Here is a 16,246-nt window from a genome sequence, read left to right as displayed (position 1 = left end):
TGCTAGACCACCCTTGGCCGTTAGAACAGTCGGTACGTCATTAAAGTGTACTGTCCTCCTGGCTAGCATTGTTGTTGGAAAACACCTTGGTTTTTTTAAAGGGGAAGTTCAGGATTTTACAACTTGATGTTAGATGGTTCCTCTCCGTAAAACTAGTCTATGAGTTATGAGAAACTGTAATACGTGGTTCAGTTTTCTTTAAACAGACACTACAAACGTCAGCTATCTTTAGCCACCTCTAGCTCCAAATCAATGGGAGTGATAGGTGAGGAGTTCTTTGACATCAACAAGATGATATCTCTCCCTCGCTCTCTCTCTCTCTCTCTCTCTCTCTCTCTCTCTCTCTCTCTCTCTCTCTCTCTCTCTCTCTCTCTGTCTCTGTCTCTGTCTCTCTCTCTCTCTCTCTCAGGTGAGCAGATCTTTGACATAGACAGTGGTCGTCACGCTCCGCTCCACTCCCCTCCGTCAGAACACTACACCATCATTTTCAACACCTTCGTCCTCATGCAGCTTTTCAACGAGATCAACGCCAGGAAGATCCACGGAGAGAGGAACGTCTTTGACGGAATATTCAGGAACCCCATCTTCTGTTCCATCGTCTTTGGAACATTCGCCATCCAGGTAGGAACCTTTGCCATCCAGGTAGGAACCTATACCATCCAGGAAGAACCTATACCATCCAGGTAGGAACCTTTGCCATCCAGGTAGGAACCTATACCATCCAGGAAGAACCTTTACCATCCAGGTAGAAACCTTTACCATCCAGGTAGGAACCTTTGCCATCCAGGTAGGAACCTTTGCCATCCAGGTAGGAACCTATACCATCCAGGAAGAACCTATACCATCCAGGTAGGAACCTTTGCCATCCAGGTAGGAACCTATACCATCCAGGAAGGAACCTTTGCCATCCAGGAATGAACCTTTACCATCCAGGTAGGAACCTTTACCATCCAGGTAGGAACCTTTACCATCCAGGTAGGAACCTTTACCATCCAGGTAGGAACCTTTACCATCCAGGTAGGAACCTTTACCATCCAGGAAGGAACCTTTACCATCCAGGTAGCAACCTTTGCCATCCAGGTAGGAACCTTTGCTATCCAGGTAGGAACCTTTACCATCCAGGTAGGAACCTTTACCATCCAGGTAGGAACCTTTACCATCCAGGTAGGAACCTTTACCATCCAGGTAGGAACCTTTACCATCCAGGTAGGAACCTTTACCATCCAGGAAGGAACCTTTACCATCCAGGTAGGAACCTTTACCATCCAGGTAGGAACCTTTACCATCCAGGTAGGAACCTTTACCATCCAGGAAGGAACCTTTACCATCCAGGTAGGAACCTTTACCATTCAGGTAGGAACCTTTACCATCCAGGTAGGAACCTTTACCATCCAGGTAGAATCCTTCGCCATTCCAGGTAGGAACCTTCGCCAATCCAGGTAGGATGGGTGTACGTTGTGAGGTATCGTTTCATATATATTACATATTACAGGTTCCTATCTGTGTGTTTACAGATTGTGATCGTGCAGTTTGGAGGGAAGCCGTTCAGTTGTACTCCTCTGGATTTGGAAAAGTGGGGATGGTGCACCTTCCTGGGTCTAGGAGAGTTGGTCTGGGGACAGGTAAACACACCTTTACATACCTGGGTCTAGGAGAGTTGGTCTGGGGACAGGTAAACACACCTTTACATACCTGGGTCTAGGAGAGTTGGTCTGGGGACAGGTAAACACACCTTTACATACCTGGGTCTAGGAGAGTTGGTCTGGGGACAGGTAAACACACCTTTACATACCTGGGTCTAGGAGAGTTGGTCTGGGGACAGGTAAACACACCTTTACATACCTGGGTCTAGGAGAGTTGGTCTGGGGACAGGTAAACATACCTTTACATACCTGGGTCTAGGAGAGTTGGTCTGGGGACAGGTAAACACACCTTTACATACCTGGGTCTAGGAGAGTTGGTCTGGGGACAGGTAAACACACCTTTACATACCTGGGTCTAGGAGAGTTGGTCTGGGGACAGGTAAACACACCTTTACATACCTGGGTCTAGGAGAGTTGGTCTGGGGACAGGTAAACACACCTTTACATACCTGGGTCTAGGAGAGTTGGTCTGGGGACAGGTAAACACACCTTTACATACCTGGGTCTAGGAGAGTTGGTCTGGGGACAGGTAAACACACCTTTACATACCTGGGTCTAGGAGAGTTGGTCTGGGGACAGGTAAACATACCTTTACATACCTGGGTCTAGGAGAGTTGGTCTGGGGACAGGTAAACATACCTGTACATACCTTGACGCACCTTGACATACGTTGACATGCCTATAAACATACTTTGACATGCCTATAAACATACCTTGACATACATTGACATGCCTATAACACACCTTGACATACAGTACCTTGACATACCTCTACATACTCTTAAAACAAAAACTTACAAATTGTATTATGCTTTTATTAAAGAAACCTGAACATATTATGTATTCTTATATCGCTGAGTTCTTTCAGTTCCTTCTAAAAAAGAAACGTGAAGAATCAACTCACATTTCCACCTCTGTTTGGGAGAGAATCATGTCCCCCTCTCCCTTTGTTTCCCCCTCCCTGTGCCTCCCCCTCCCTTTGTTTCCCCCTCCCTGTGCCTCCCTTCTCCCTGTGTCTCCCCCTCCCTGTGCCTCCCCCTCCCTTTGTTTCCCCCTCCCTGTGCCTCCCCCTCCCTTTGTTTCCCCCTCCCTGTGCCTCCCCCTCCCTGTGCCTCCCCCTCCCTTTGTTTCCCCCTCCCTGTGCCTCCCCCTCCCTTTGTTTCCCCCTCCCTGTGCCTCCCCCTCCCTTTGTTTCCCCCTCCCTGTGCCTCCCCCTCCCTTTGTTTCCCCCTCCCTGTGCCCCCCCCTCCCTTTGTTTCCCCCTCCCGGAGCCTCCCCCTCCTTGTGCCTCCCCCTCCCTTTGTTTCCCCCTCCCTGTGCCTCCCCCTCCCTTTGTTTCCCCCTCCCTGTGCCTCCCACTCCTTGTGCCTCCCCCTCCCTTTGTTTCCCCCCTAGGTGATCGCCACCATCCCTAACAGCAAGCTGCGGTTCTTGCGAGGGGCGGGTCAACTGACCAAGAAGAACGAAATGCCTGGGGACGAGGACATGAACGAGGACAATGAGGAGATCGACCACGCGGAGAGAGAGCTGCGACGCGGACAGGTCCTCTGGTTCAGGGGGCTCAACCGCATTCAGACTCAGGTGAGGAACCAATGACAAGCTGTGGGAGGGGACAGACCGATGACCAGCTATGGGAGGGGACAGACCGATGACCAGCTATGGGAGGGGACAGACCGATGACCAGCTATGGGAGGGGACAGACCGATGACAATCTATGGGAGGGGACAGACCGATAACAATCTATTGGAGCGGACAGACCAATGACACGCTATGGGAGGGGACAGACCGATGACAAGCTATGGGAGGGGACAGACCGATGACAATATATGGGAGGGGACAGACCGATGACAATCTATGGGAGGGGCCAGACCGATGACAAGCTATGGGAGGGGACAGACCGATGACAAGCTATGGGAGGGGACAGACCGATGACAAGCTATGGGAGGGGACAGACCGATGACAAGCTATTGGAGGGGACAGACCGATGACAAGCTATGGGAGGGGACAGACAGATGACAAGCTATGGGAGGGGACAGACCGATGACATGCTATTGGAGGGGACAGACCGATCACAAGCTATGGGAGGGGACAGACCGATGACAAGCTATGGGAGGGGACAGACCGATGACAAGCTATGGGAGGGGACAGACCGATGACCAGCTATGGGAGGGGACAGACCGATGACCAGCTATGGGAGGGGACAGACCGATGACAATCTATGGGAGGGGACAGACCGATGACAATCTATGGGAGGGGACAGACCGATGACAAGCTATGGGAGGGGACAGACCGATGACAAGCTATGGGAGGGGACAGACCGATGACAAGCTATGGGAGGGGACAGACCGATGACAATCTATGGGAGGGGACAGACCGATGACAAGCTATGGGAGGGGTGGGACCGATGACAAGCTATGGGAGGGGACAGACCGATGACAAGCTATGGGAGGGGACAGACCGATGACAAGCTATGGGAGGGGACAGACCGATGACAATCTATGGGAGGGGACAGACCGATGACAAGCTATGGGAGGGGTGGGACCGATGACAAGCTATGGGAGGGGACAGACCGATGACAAGCTATGGGAGGGGTGGGACCAATGACAATCTATGGGAGGGGACAGACCGATGACAAGCTATGGGAGGGGTGGGACCGATGACAATCTATGGGAGGGGACAGACCGAGAACACTCTAAAATAAAATGTACAGAGTACATTGAGAAAATACTATTGTCATGAAATTCCATGGACCGACTACACTGTGAGTTTGCATGATGATATTGCAGTTACTTGAACGTCATTAAAATGTGTGCTATAGTAATAGTAGTAATATAGGAGTATCTTTTGGATCAGTATTAGGAACTGCAATGTTTATCTTGTAGATAGTTGTATTTGTTGCAGTAACCCTGGGCTTTAGACACTTTACATAAAGGATGTACAGGACGTGCTCAGTACGTGTACAGTCTGTCCACTGTATCTAAATGAGAAGTACCCCAAGGATCCGTAGTGGGACCTTTATTATTCCGTCTGCATATACAGTACCAGTCAAAAGTTTGGACACTTCTACTACTCATTCAAGGGTTTTTTATTTATTTTGACTATTTTCTACATTTTAAGAATAACAGTGCAGACATCAAAACTATGAAATAACACACAAGGAATCATGTAGTAACCAAAAAAGTGTTAAACAAATCAAAATATATTTGAGATTTGAGATTCTTCAAAGCAGCCACCCTTTGCCTTGATGACACCTTTGCACACTCATGGAATTCTCTCAACCAGCTTCATGAGGTAGTCACCTGGAATGCATTTCAATTAACAGGTGTGCCTTGTTAAAAGTTAATTTGTGGAATGTCTTAATGCGTTTGACCCTATCAGTTGTGTTGTGACAAGGTAGGGGTGGTTTACAATAGATAGCCCTATTTGATAAAATACCAAGATCATATTATAGTGGGAACAGCTCAAATAAGCAAAGAGAAACAACAGTCCATCATTACAGACAGGTAGTAGGACAGACTTCTTCACTATTATTACACAATGTATAAAATAGTACAAATAAAGAGGTTTTAACTCCGACCCGGTTCCTGGGTTGAAGTTAAAACCTACTGTCGAACCAACTGAAGAGCCACAGCTGAAGCTCCTCCAGGACCGCAGCAGACTGTCTTCCCGGACACTGACGTCTGGAGGGTTTGAACCCTCCAATCTGCTCGCGACTCCATGACTCTGGGCCAGTACCTTCACTGTGATAAGGTCGTAGGTACCTATATATCAGAAACACAATGTTCTCAGGGTGGGTGATCCTCCTATCCCAGCCTAGCCGTCTATCATGTCTGTCCTACTACCATGGCCTGTCTGTTTATCTGATTAAAGCCCATTACTCTGAGCCAGTACCGTTATCACTGTGATATTTAAGGATCTTTGTGACCCCCTAAGAGGTCTCAATCACGTACATGTCAGAGAGACGGGTTCCCCATGGCTAAGACCAGGGGATGCGCTTTGTCATGGCCTAGTCTGTCCGTCTGTCCTACTACCATGTCCTGTCTGTCAAACATTGGCGCTACACTGCGTTGGCATCACCTCAGTTTCATCTGATCAAAGCCCATTACTCTGAGCCAGTACCGTTATCACTGTGATACACTAAAACTACCTGTCAGAGCGGCAGGTTCCCTGGGAGTGCTGTGCTGCCCTAGTCAAACTGTCTGACCTGTCTGTCTGACCTGTCTGTCTGACCTGTCTGTCTGACCTGTCTGTGTGAGCGGCCTGTCTTGTGTTCTCCTCCTCCAGATCGATGTGGTGAACACGTTCAAGAGCGGCAGCTCCTATCAGGGCCAGCTGCGGAGACAGTCCTCCACCACCAGTCAGAACCAGGATGTAACCCATGTTTCTAGTCCCAGTCACGTGTCCTTGTCCAATGCCCTTTCTCCTACCTCTCCCACTGGGCGTGAGTCACTGTCCTCTGCTTCTGCTACTTCAGGGATGTCTCCCAGTCTCCCAAATACCCTAGAAGTATCCCTTTACAGTTACGTTGTACATTACAGTTGAGTCATTTAGTTAGGAGAGGCTTTGCTTTCTCCTGAATGACTTACAGTACAATCAGTGTATTCAACTTAAGTTTGTAAAAAATTAATTAAAAAAAATCACATTACAAAACTTTCCCCAAATTCCCAGGTTTCGCTGATATCCTGGTTGGAAGATTCCTCCAATCAGGATTTGGAAAACTTACCATTGTTTTTGCAACCCTAGATATAATTTGGGTCTTTTTTTTTTCTTCTGACCACGGGACCTAAAAGGGACAAACTCTGAATGGTTCTGGTCAGGTCATGTAGCCTGGATAAACTCTAAAGGTTTCTGTTTAATCAATACATTATACATTCCAGAGATTCTAACATCTGTGTAGTAATTCATTACTACTAGTAATTCGTTTCCACTAGTCAGGTTGCCAGATCTGTATTGGTTTAAGGTAACTCTAGCTAACTGGTTGATAAATGACAGCTGGTTGATTGTTTAACGGGTGGCATCTCTGAAGACAGTTTCTCTAGACTACTTTCTTTTCTATTCTTCATTTTCTTTTACACTTCTTGACATGTTCTGTTCATCTCTGTGGCTCCCCCCAAGAGAGTTATTGTCTCATTGTTACATGTCTTTGTTTTCCCAGAGTGCTAAGAGTGGAATGAGGCTACCGCCCACGTCGTGAATTTCAGGTTGTGAGTTTTCGTCCATTGTTTGACAAACTTTGATGTTAAAACGAATTCAACCACAAAAAAAAAAACTCACCGGGCTGGGTAAACATTCAAGTATAAGCCAATGGTATCATTTCTTACTGTGCTGTTTCAGCCAATGGTATCATTTCTTACTGTGCTGTTTCAGCCAATGGTATCATCCATTATTTACAGGGGGGAAACTGGATCCTGGTTTTCTCTTCTCGTTACAGCTGAGAAGACAAGACGGAAGTAGGAGGCAGAGAATCGCCTCTCTCGCTCTCTCTTTCTGTGTCCAGTCGCTCTCATGGTCCTGTCACCTCTGTTCTGTCATCTTTATGTACCTCAGAGGGCCTGTAGCCAGTGTGCCATCCCGTCTCGTGGCTTCACGCTGTTTGGTTTGATCTGAGTTTGTGTACTGTCCGTAATGCTGATATGACTGACTGTTGCCACGGTGTGTATCTTTCTCATCGCTCATTGAGAACGGTCCGATTTCTTTGACCGTTTCGTTTTTTTTTGCCACTTTACCTCCTTTTGAGGCCAAAAATCCAGAAGATTAATTAAGAGTACCCAGAGTACTCAGTCAATCCTAAAAATGTTAGTTCTGACAATATTGGTCTGGTAAGACGTAGATGAAACTATAACCATTTCATAAAAACAGCAGCTGAGAAACACGTACTTTTTTTCAAGAATGTTTAAAGCGTTTCATAATTCTATCGTTAAACATGGAAAATAATTCCCCTCACATCTAATTTACTTTTCATACGTCAGTGGTTCCTCTTAAAAGTTATGGTTAGCATAATAGACATCCAAATCGAAAGGGATTGTAGTAGATGTCATGAAGCATTTACACTCACTGGCCAGTTTATTAGGTACACCCATCTAGTACCGGGTTGGACCCCCGCTTTGCCTCCAGAACAGCCTTAATTCTTCGGGGTATTCTACAAGGTGTCAGAAACGTTCCACAGGGATGTTGGTCCATGCTGACGCGATGGCATCACACAGTTGCTGCAGATTGTATGGTGGTACATTCATGCTGCCCGTTCCATATCATCCCATTATGCTCTATAGGGTTGAAGTCTGGGGGATGGACCAGGTCTGGGGGACTGACCAGGTCTGGGGGACTGACCAGGTCTGGGGGACTGACCAGGTCTGGGGGGGACTGACCAGGTCTGGGGGGGACTGACCAGGTCTGGAGGACTGACCTGGTCTGGGGGACTGACCAGGTCTGGGGGACTGACCAGGTCTGGGGAACTGACCAGGTCTGGGGGACTGACCAGGTCTGGGGGGGACTGACCAGGTCTGGAGGACTGACCAGGTCTGGGGGGGACTGACCAGGTCTGGGGGACTGACCAGGTCTGGAGGACTGACCAGGTCTGGGGGACTGACCAGGTCTGGAGGACTGACCAGGTCTGGGGGACTGACCAGGTCTGGAGGACTGACCAGGTCTGGAGGACTGACCAGGTCTGGGGAACTGACCAGGTCTGGGGAACTGCCCAGGACACTCTAGTAAACTGAACTCCCTGTCATGTTCCAGACTATGTTTTTCCACGCCTCAGTTGTCCAGTGTTGGTGATGTCGTGGCCACTGGAGCCGCTGCTTCCTGTTCTTAGCTGATAGGAGTGGAACCCGGTGTGGTCGTCTGCTGCAATAGCCAATCAGTAACAGGGATCGACGAGTTGTGTGTTCAGAGATGTCGTTCTACACACGACTGTTGGACTGCGCCGTCATGTCCTTTTGTGGTCCGACCTGTTAGCTTGCAGGATACCACGCTCAGTCACTTATGTCACTCGTTTTGGCCCGTTCTAACGTTCAATCATACAGTAACTGAATGTCTGGATGCCTGTTTGCTTTATATAGCCACCTGACTATAGGAGTGATATATTTTTCGTGACCGGGGTGGTGTACCTAATAAACTGTGCCGGTGAATGTATTTTGAATTCAATACTAACAATTCAGAATCGCTAATTTGATGCACCTATAAAATAACCAGTGAAAATGAAATAGACATTTTAAAAAAGCAAAACATAGTTACAAAATAATTTAGAAAAATACATTTGAAATTAAATCCATTTATGTAATTAATACATTGTACGTGTGTTACACATCAACAATGGTACTATAACATAATGCTTTTATTTTGTATTTTTCTCCCAATAAAAATCATTAAAAAAAACAACAGGAACAAAACAAGCAGTAGTTTGGGGCCTATACTTGACTGTTTGCTCAGACGTGCATGGAGTTGAGTTCAGAGAAGCAGACCTCTGCTGTGTTGTACAGCTAGGTGTCTGTGTGCCTGTCTTCTGCTCATCACCGCGTCGTCCCTGTTGCATGTTTCACGTTGTTATGTTGGTTGTCTGAGTTGGTTTTGGTTGGCTGTTGAAGCTTGTGGTCTGGTCGGCTTCCATTGTGTTGTTTTGCCACTGACTGTGATCCTTTCCCAGCATCCCCCACTCCCGTCTCCTCATATCTCCTCCTAAAAACCTGGACATTCCTCCTTTATGTCCATCTATGTCCCAACTATGTCCACATTTCATCCATTCACAGTCACTGTGGATGTCCTACCCATCACTCCGTGTCCTTGTATGGTCCGTCTCTCTTCCAACCTCCTACAATGGATCTGATGTATAACCTTTTCCTCCTACCATTACTGACCTCCAGACGTCTGCAACTTGCATCATTTGTATTTCTGTGTGCAGTTCTTTATTAACGTGACTTACCTCTACAGGTGTATCACAATTTGGATAATTTCTTTATTAACGTGACTTACCTCTACAGGTGTATCACAATTTGGATCATTTCTTTATTAACGTGACTTACCTCTACAGGTGTATCACAATTTGGATCATTCCTTTATTAACGTGACTTACCTCTACAGGTGTATCACAATTTGGATCATTCCTTTATTAACGTGACTTACCTCTACACAGGTATATCGCACATTGGATCATTTCTTTATTAACGTGACTTACCTCTACATAGGTGGATCGCACATTGGATCGTGTCTTATCTCTATAGGTATAATGTGTCTTATCTCTACAGGAATAACGTGTCTTATCTCTACGGGTATATAGTGTCTTATCTCTGTAGGTATATCGTGTCATATGGTATATCTTGTCTTATCTCTGTAGGTATAACGCATCGTATCTCTATAGGTATATTGTGTCTTATCTCTATAGGTATAATGTGTCGTATATCTATAGGTATATTGTGTCTTATCTCTATAGGTATATTGTGTCTTATCTCTATAGGTATAACATGTCTTATCTCTATGGGTATAGCGTGTCTTATCTCTATAGGTATATCGTGTCTTATCTCAATAGGTATATCGTTTCTTAACTCTATAGATATATAGTGTCTTATCTCTATAGGTATATAGTGTCTTATCTCTATAGGTATAATGTGTCTTATCTCTACAGGTGTATAGTGTCTTATCTCTATAGGTATAACGTGTCTTATCTCTATGGGTATATCGTGTCTTATCTCTATAGGTATATCATGTCTTATCTCTATATGCATAATGCGACTTATGTATAAAGTATCTTATCTCTATAGGTATAACATGTCTTATCTCTATAGGTATAACGTGACTCATCTCTATAGGTATAACGTGTCGTATCTCTATAGGTATAACATGTCTTATCTCTATAGGTATAACGTGACTCATCTCTATAGGTATAACGTGTCGTATCTCTATAGGTATAACATGTCTTATCTCTATATGTATAACGTGACTCATCTCTATAGGTATAACGTGTCTTATCTCTGTAGGTATAACATGTCTTATCTCTATAGGTATAACGTGACTTATCTCTATAGGTATATTGTATCTTGTCTCTATAGGTATAACGTGTCTTATCTCTGTAGGTATAACATGTCTTATCTCTATAGGTATAACGTGACTTATCTCTATAGGTATATTGTATCTTGTCTCTATAGGTATAACGTGTCTTATCTCTGTAGGTATAACATGTCTTATCTCTATAGGTATAACGTGTCTTATCTCTATAGGTATCTTGTATCTTGTCTCTATAGGTATATTGTGTCTTATCTCTATAGGTATATTGTATCTTGTCTCTATAGGTATAACGTGTCTTATCTCTATAGGTATAACGTGTCTTATCTCTATAGGTATATCACTCATTGGGTTTTGGTTTATACATATGACTGTTCCCTTTATCTTGTGTTTTGCCTATGACCTTCTGTTTAGGTGCGCGTCAGATGAGTGAGTTGTGTACCATATTGTACTGTACCGTATTATACTGTACTTCACTGTATTATACTGTACTGTGAAAGCAGACCACAGACTGCAGTTTCCTCTTCCTCCTCCTCCTCCCTAACCCTCTCGGTCTTTATCTGACCATCTCTCAATCTCAGAGGATTCTCTGCCTCCCCCCTCCTCCCTCCCCCCTTCTCCCTCCCAGAGGCAATCCTTCCTGACGGTTCTTATTTGCTCTCCTGTGTTTACTCCCTCCCCCCTCTTCTCTCCCTCCCCCCTCTTCTCTCTCTCCCCTCTTCTCTCCCTCCCCCCTCTTCTCTCTCTCCTCTATTCTCTCCCTCCCCACCACAGATTCGCGTCGTGAACGCATTCCGTAGCTCCCTCTACGAAGGCTTGGAAAAACCCGACTCTAGACCGTCCATCCATAACTTCATGACCCACCCAGAGTTTAGGATAGAAGACACCACGCCCCACATCCCCCTGATAGACGACACGGATCTGGAAGAGGACCCTGCGTTGAGGATGATCCCCCAGTCCCAGGCAGGCAGCCAGCCCCAGTCCCCCAACAAGAACAACAATGCCGTTGATAGCGGCATCAACCTCACCGTCGACACCACCAGTAAGTCAGCTGCATCCTCCAGCCCATCCAGCCCACTGCACAGTCTGGAGACCTCCCTCTAGTGGCCTGCAGCTGGCTGGTGAAGACCTCATCTGCAGCCTTGGAGACACCATCCCACTGCAGCCTTGGAGACACCATCCCACTGCAGCCTTGGAGACCTCTAACAGCATCTTCTGACAGCCTGGCTAGTGGAGACCTCCGTCAGCAATCTGGAGACCTCCTTCACTGCCACTTGGAGACCTTTCTCTACTGCAATATAGAGACTGTTCTCTTGAGGCCTGGTGGAGATCTCTACTGCAGCCTGGTGGCTCCCACACTGCAGTTTGGAGACTTCTGTCTTTCAGTCTCTTGGATACCTCCTTTGTCTGCAGTTTGGAGACCTTCCTCTAGCCTCAGTCTGTCTCCTGCTCTCTCCTCCTGTACTTGGAGAAAACATCATACCACACATACAATCAGAAAGCACAACAAAGCCAACACACATGACGTGTGTGTGTGTGCGTGTGTGTGTGTGTGTGTGTGTGTGTGTGTGTGTGTGTGTGTGTGTGTGTGTGTGTGTGTGTGTGTGTGTGCGTGCATGTGTGTGTGTGTGGTGCGTGCGTGCGTGCGTGTGTGTGTGTGGTGCGTGCGTGCATATGTGTGTGTGTATGTGTGTGTGTGTGTGTGTGTGTGTGTGTGTGTGTGTGTGTGTGTGTGTGTGTGTGTGTGTGTGTGTGCGCGCTACTGACTGACTGACTGACTGAACCATGTCTCTAGCAGCAGTGAAGAGGAGGACCAGAAAGTGGAAAAACAACATAAACAACAAGCCGCTCCTCACTCCGTCCTCACATTAACAAAGACTGTATTGATAATAGATGAAATTAAAACATTATTATTGCTCCTGCATGAATGTACATTATCCAATGTTTTATTTAAATTGTTTTTTAATTTGATTGGGTGGGTGAGAAGGGGATCTTTAAGGCAGCTTTATCCGATCGTTGGTCTGTGAGTTCTCTCTGTGTGGCATGTGCTCTAACTGTAAAAATGTATTTTGGTTTATACATGAGACGTGTATCAAGGTCGTAGGTCAACAAGCAGTAGATTGGAAAAGAGGAGCCCATAAATAAATAGCATTTCTTAAACTTATAATAAACTCGTGAATGTATATATATATATATACACACAGAGTTTTATATATATACACAGAGTTTATCTTTATTTGTTGGCATGTTGCCTTGTTTCTGCTTCAATGGCTCTTACTACTTTAACTTATTTATGTCCTTAAGAGAATGTCATTTGTTTACAAAACCTGTAGAAACTTCCTGGTTAATTTTGTAGGGTTCCAAACCATTCAGGAAAACTCGAGTTGTTTTGAGTTCTCCTCGTTGGTGTTTATAATATACAGTGTACTGGACTTGCCTGCTATCAAATACTGTAGATATTTTTAGAGGATAACAAAAGAAAACCAAAATATTATGGGCTGTATAATTAATGTTAGTATTATATGATTGTTGGGATGAACTCTGAACTCTTTGTTTGCAAACAGAGATGTTAATAAGACTAAAGGTTTTATTTCTTTAATTAACAATTTTTCTTATTTTTCTTATTTTTCGTTCAAAGCTTGAAATTTAACTTAAATTGAGACTTACTCTGAGCTGAGAGGCCGAACAGGCCTTCTATAACGGACATGTCTTCTATATAAAAACTGCTAGTTTTAAGGATTTTTACATTTAATTTTGTGTGACCATCAAAGGCTGCGATGGATTTATATTAGAAATTGCAAACTAAGGTATATTTGGCTTATCTGTATAGAAAAATCTAAAAGTTGTGTTGAAAATCTTGTGATATAATGTGTTGATTGATTGTTTTATTATTTTATTGATTTTTATGTTTTCCTTTTTAAAAAATAATAAGAAAAAAAACCAACACGGCTTATTTTTTCCAAAGCTATTAACATTTTGAACGACAAAAAAAAAAAAATGTAATGACGCTTTGACTCTTTTTCCAACAACAAACAAACGAAGAAGAAAAGACATTTCCTCACTACCAGGATATGAATGAAATCCCTCTGTGTTGTGCTTTTAGAATGTGTTTCTGTGGTGTTTTAATCAAGCTTGTCTTCCCTGCCTTCACCAAGTCAACTCTAGCATCTCAACACTATTCACGTAGTTGTTAGAACTATTTATTGTGCTTTATAAAAGGATGTGGGAGATTACAAAAGGAAGAAGGCACACTTAACTTACTACATATCAAAAGACACAGAGGCATTCATAGCATAGCGCACATTCTCGTATTATTGTAATATTCCTACAACCAATTGGAGACATTGAAAAAGCGTGATGTAATATGCTCAATATGCAAGTTGAACCAATCCCAATTGTTCTATTCTAAACGAATCCTGTGGTAATTATACGTTGACCCTGATTTCTCTTTTATTAAACCAGTTCTGCCGTCAGATCAAGGAGAGGGCGCCCACAAGCTTTCAACCCTTAGCTCAGGCCTGTTGAACAAGCTAAGGACCGTTGTTGTTGTTGTTGAAACAGCTCTATTTTCATTCAGAAATGGTCTCTCTTGACTTCTGCACTTGCTTTTAAAACCGCTTGAATTTTTTGTAATTTTTTTTTCTCTTTCGGGTAAAACCTTTTTATTTATTTATTTTTTTACATCAAAAGAACTTCGGCCAACATAATTTTTTTTTAACATCACATCTGTACGTTTAAGCTGTACGTTCCGCTTTAAGGGAATGCAACAGTGATCGGTAGACCATTCCATGTACATAGAGTAATGTATTCTAAGAGGACATACATACGACGGTCCAACCGTCCAGGCTAGTGGGCTGTACTTTACTAAACTCTGCTTGCACTCTACGCAATTCCTCTATAGTAGAATTCATTACCGATCAGGGCCCGTATTCACAAAGCAACTCAGGTCTTTGGATCAGTCACCCCCCCCCCCCCCCTCCCTCTCTCGTATTCATAATGATTCACATACTAGATTACAACTCCTGTTCTGAGACACTTTGTGAATATGGGCCCTGAGCCTCAACCAGACCACCAGGCCCTGTATTCATAAAGTTTATCATAGTAGGAGATCTGATCTAGGATCAGATTATTATAGAAAAAGGGGGGACGGGACCTGATCCTAGACCAGCAGTCGTACTCTGAATACGGGCTCAGACCTCATCATACACGCTTCACTAAACACATCCAACTAATATTATAAATAATAACGATCGTAATAATGAGGACACTTCTTGCAATATATCACCTGCGTCTCTATATTTTACTTAGCAGCATGCAGTTTTTTAGTGGAACAAAGAAAACGTGAAAATGCCAACGGTGAAATGTGGCATTTCTAGCCGATTTAATGGGTATAAATGATAAATAAGTGTTCCCCCGGCATCCTACATCTTGTTTTTATGAATTGTTTTATCTATACAATAATTGTAAATAAAGAACTCAATGTCTTTGTTCATTTAATACTATGCAAAAAAGTCATGCTTTCTGATTGTAACCCCTCCCCCCCCATGTTTGTGGTCTCAAAAGTCAGTAAAAAAAACATGTGATGTAAATTATTTTCTAGCTTGACGAACCTTATACGAACTGTGACTCTTGTTGCTGCTTGACTGTCCGTTACCACGACTCCCAAGACAGGAGCAAGCGCAAGTGAAAAAGAAATTAACAATGAAAAAAAACACTAAATAAATTTCTAGAGCAGCATGAACTCAGAATGGTGTTATGACCCGTGTCGTGTGGAGTCTGTGTGCTGATTGGTTCTCAGAATGGTGTTATGACCCGTGTCGTGTGAAGTCTGTGTGGTGATTGGTTCTCAGATTGGTGTTATGACCCGTGTCGTGTGGAGTCTGTGTGGTGATTGGTTCTCAGAATGGTGTTATGACCCGTGTCGTGTGGAGTCTGTGTGCTGATTGGTTCTCAGAATGGTGTTGTGACCCGTGTCGTGTGGAGTCTGTGTGCTGATTGGTTCTATGACCCGATAGGGTCTCTGTGTGATCTTTGATTTCCTTACTCCGGGGTGAAGTTTCCCCTAGATGCAAATCAATGGACCAGCTTTCCCTCCCCAATCCTCACCTTAACTATTAGTGGGGAAAATGCTACCTTTACCCAAGATCAGCGGCGAAAGTGTCTGTGTGATCTTTGGTTTTCTTTGCTTGCAGCTGTAGCGAGTAAAGAGCATGTTTGCTTAGCAAAATATCAAACTAGTGTAACACTGTATTAGATTGAAACACTGTAATAACATTCAATTGTAGCTGATCTTATATATTTTTAACCCTTAATAATATCTTCGGTTAAAAATATCAATAATACATAAGTATATGGTTATTTATGATGAATTGATTTAAACGCAGGGTTTTATTGGACTGCAATAGAGTTAAAATGGCCGAGAGCTAATAACAATGCAATGCAATGCAACGCCTGGGCATCTAGTTGGGCTGGAACTGAACAGGTTTATTCAGCTGACGTCACGGACATAGTCAATTGTCAGATGGGGAAAGTACTGTAGGACAGTAGCTCCCTATTGGATTAGACCATGTCATTCCAATGATGTGTTGTGTTGTTCCCTCAATGGCCAC

The 16,246-nt window shown here is 44.3% G+C and overlaps 1 protein-coding gene across 8 annotated transcripts in view; it reads left to right on the top strand.

Moving 5' to 3' along the window:
- Nucleotides 1-15,393, top strand: part of atp2b2 (ATPase plasma membrane Ca2+ transporting 2) — a 165,208-nt gene extending 149,815 nt beyond the window's left edge. For 3 of the 8 annotated variants that reach the window (XM_071336932.1, XM_071336934.1, XM_071336935.1), the window contains 6 exons: nt 410-621; nt 1,515-1,622; nt 3,039-3,224; nt 5,928-6,084; nt 6,799-6,847; nt 11,412-11,550. In XM_071336932.1, the coding sequence (XP_071193033.1) occupies nt 410-621; nt 1,515-1,622; nt 3,039-3,224; nt 5,928-6,084; nt 6,799-6,806 (671 nt within the window). In that variant the 3' untranslated portion in view covers nt 6,807-6,847; nt 11,412-11,550. Of the gene's footprint in view, nt 1-409; nt 622-1,514; nt 1,623-3,038; nt 3,225-5,927; nt 6,085-6,798; nt 6,848-11,411 lie in introns of all 8 variants that reach the window. The other 5 variants (XM_071336928.1, XM_071336929.1, XM_071336930.1 and 2 more) reach the window with 3 other exon arrangements.
- The last annotated feature ends 853 nt before the right edge of the window (nt 15,394-16,246 follow it).

This window comes from Salvelinus alpinus, chromosome 12, assembly GCF_045679555.1.
Source record: "Salvelinus alpinus chromosome 12, SLU_Salpinus.1, whole genome shotgun sequence".
In the NCBI taxonomy this organism is placed as follows: domain Eukaryota; kingdom Metazoa; phylum Chordata; class Actinopteri; order Salmoniformes; family Salmonidae; genus Salvelinus; species Salvelinus alpinus.
The sequence above is the reverse complement of the archived record's forward strand: the minus strand, read 5'-3'. Positions and strand labels throughout refer to the sequence as shown.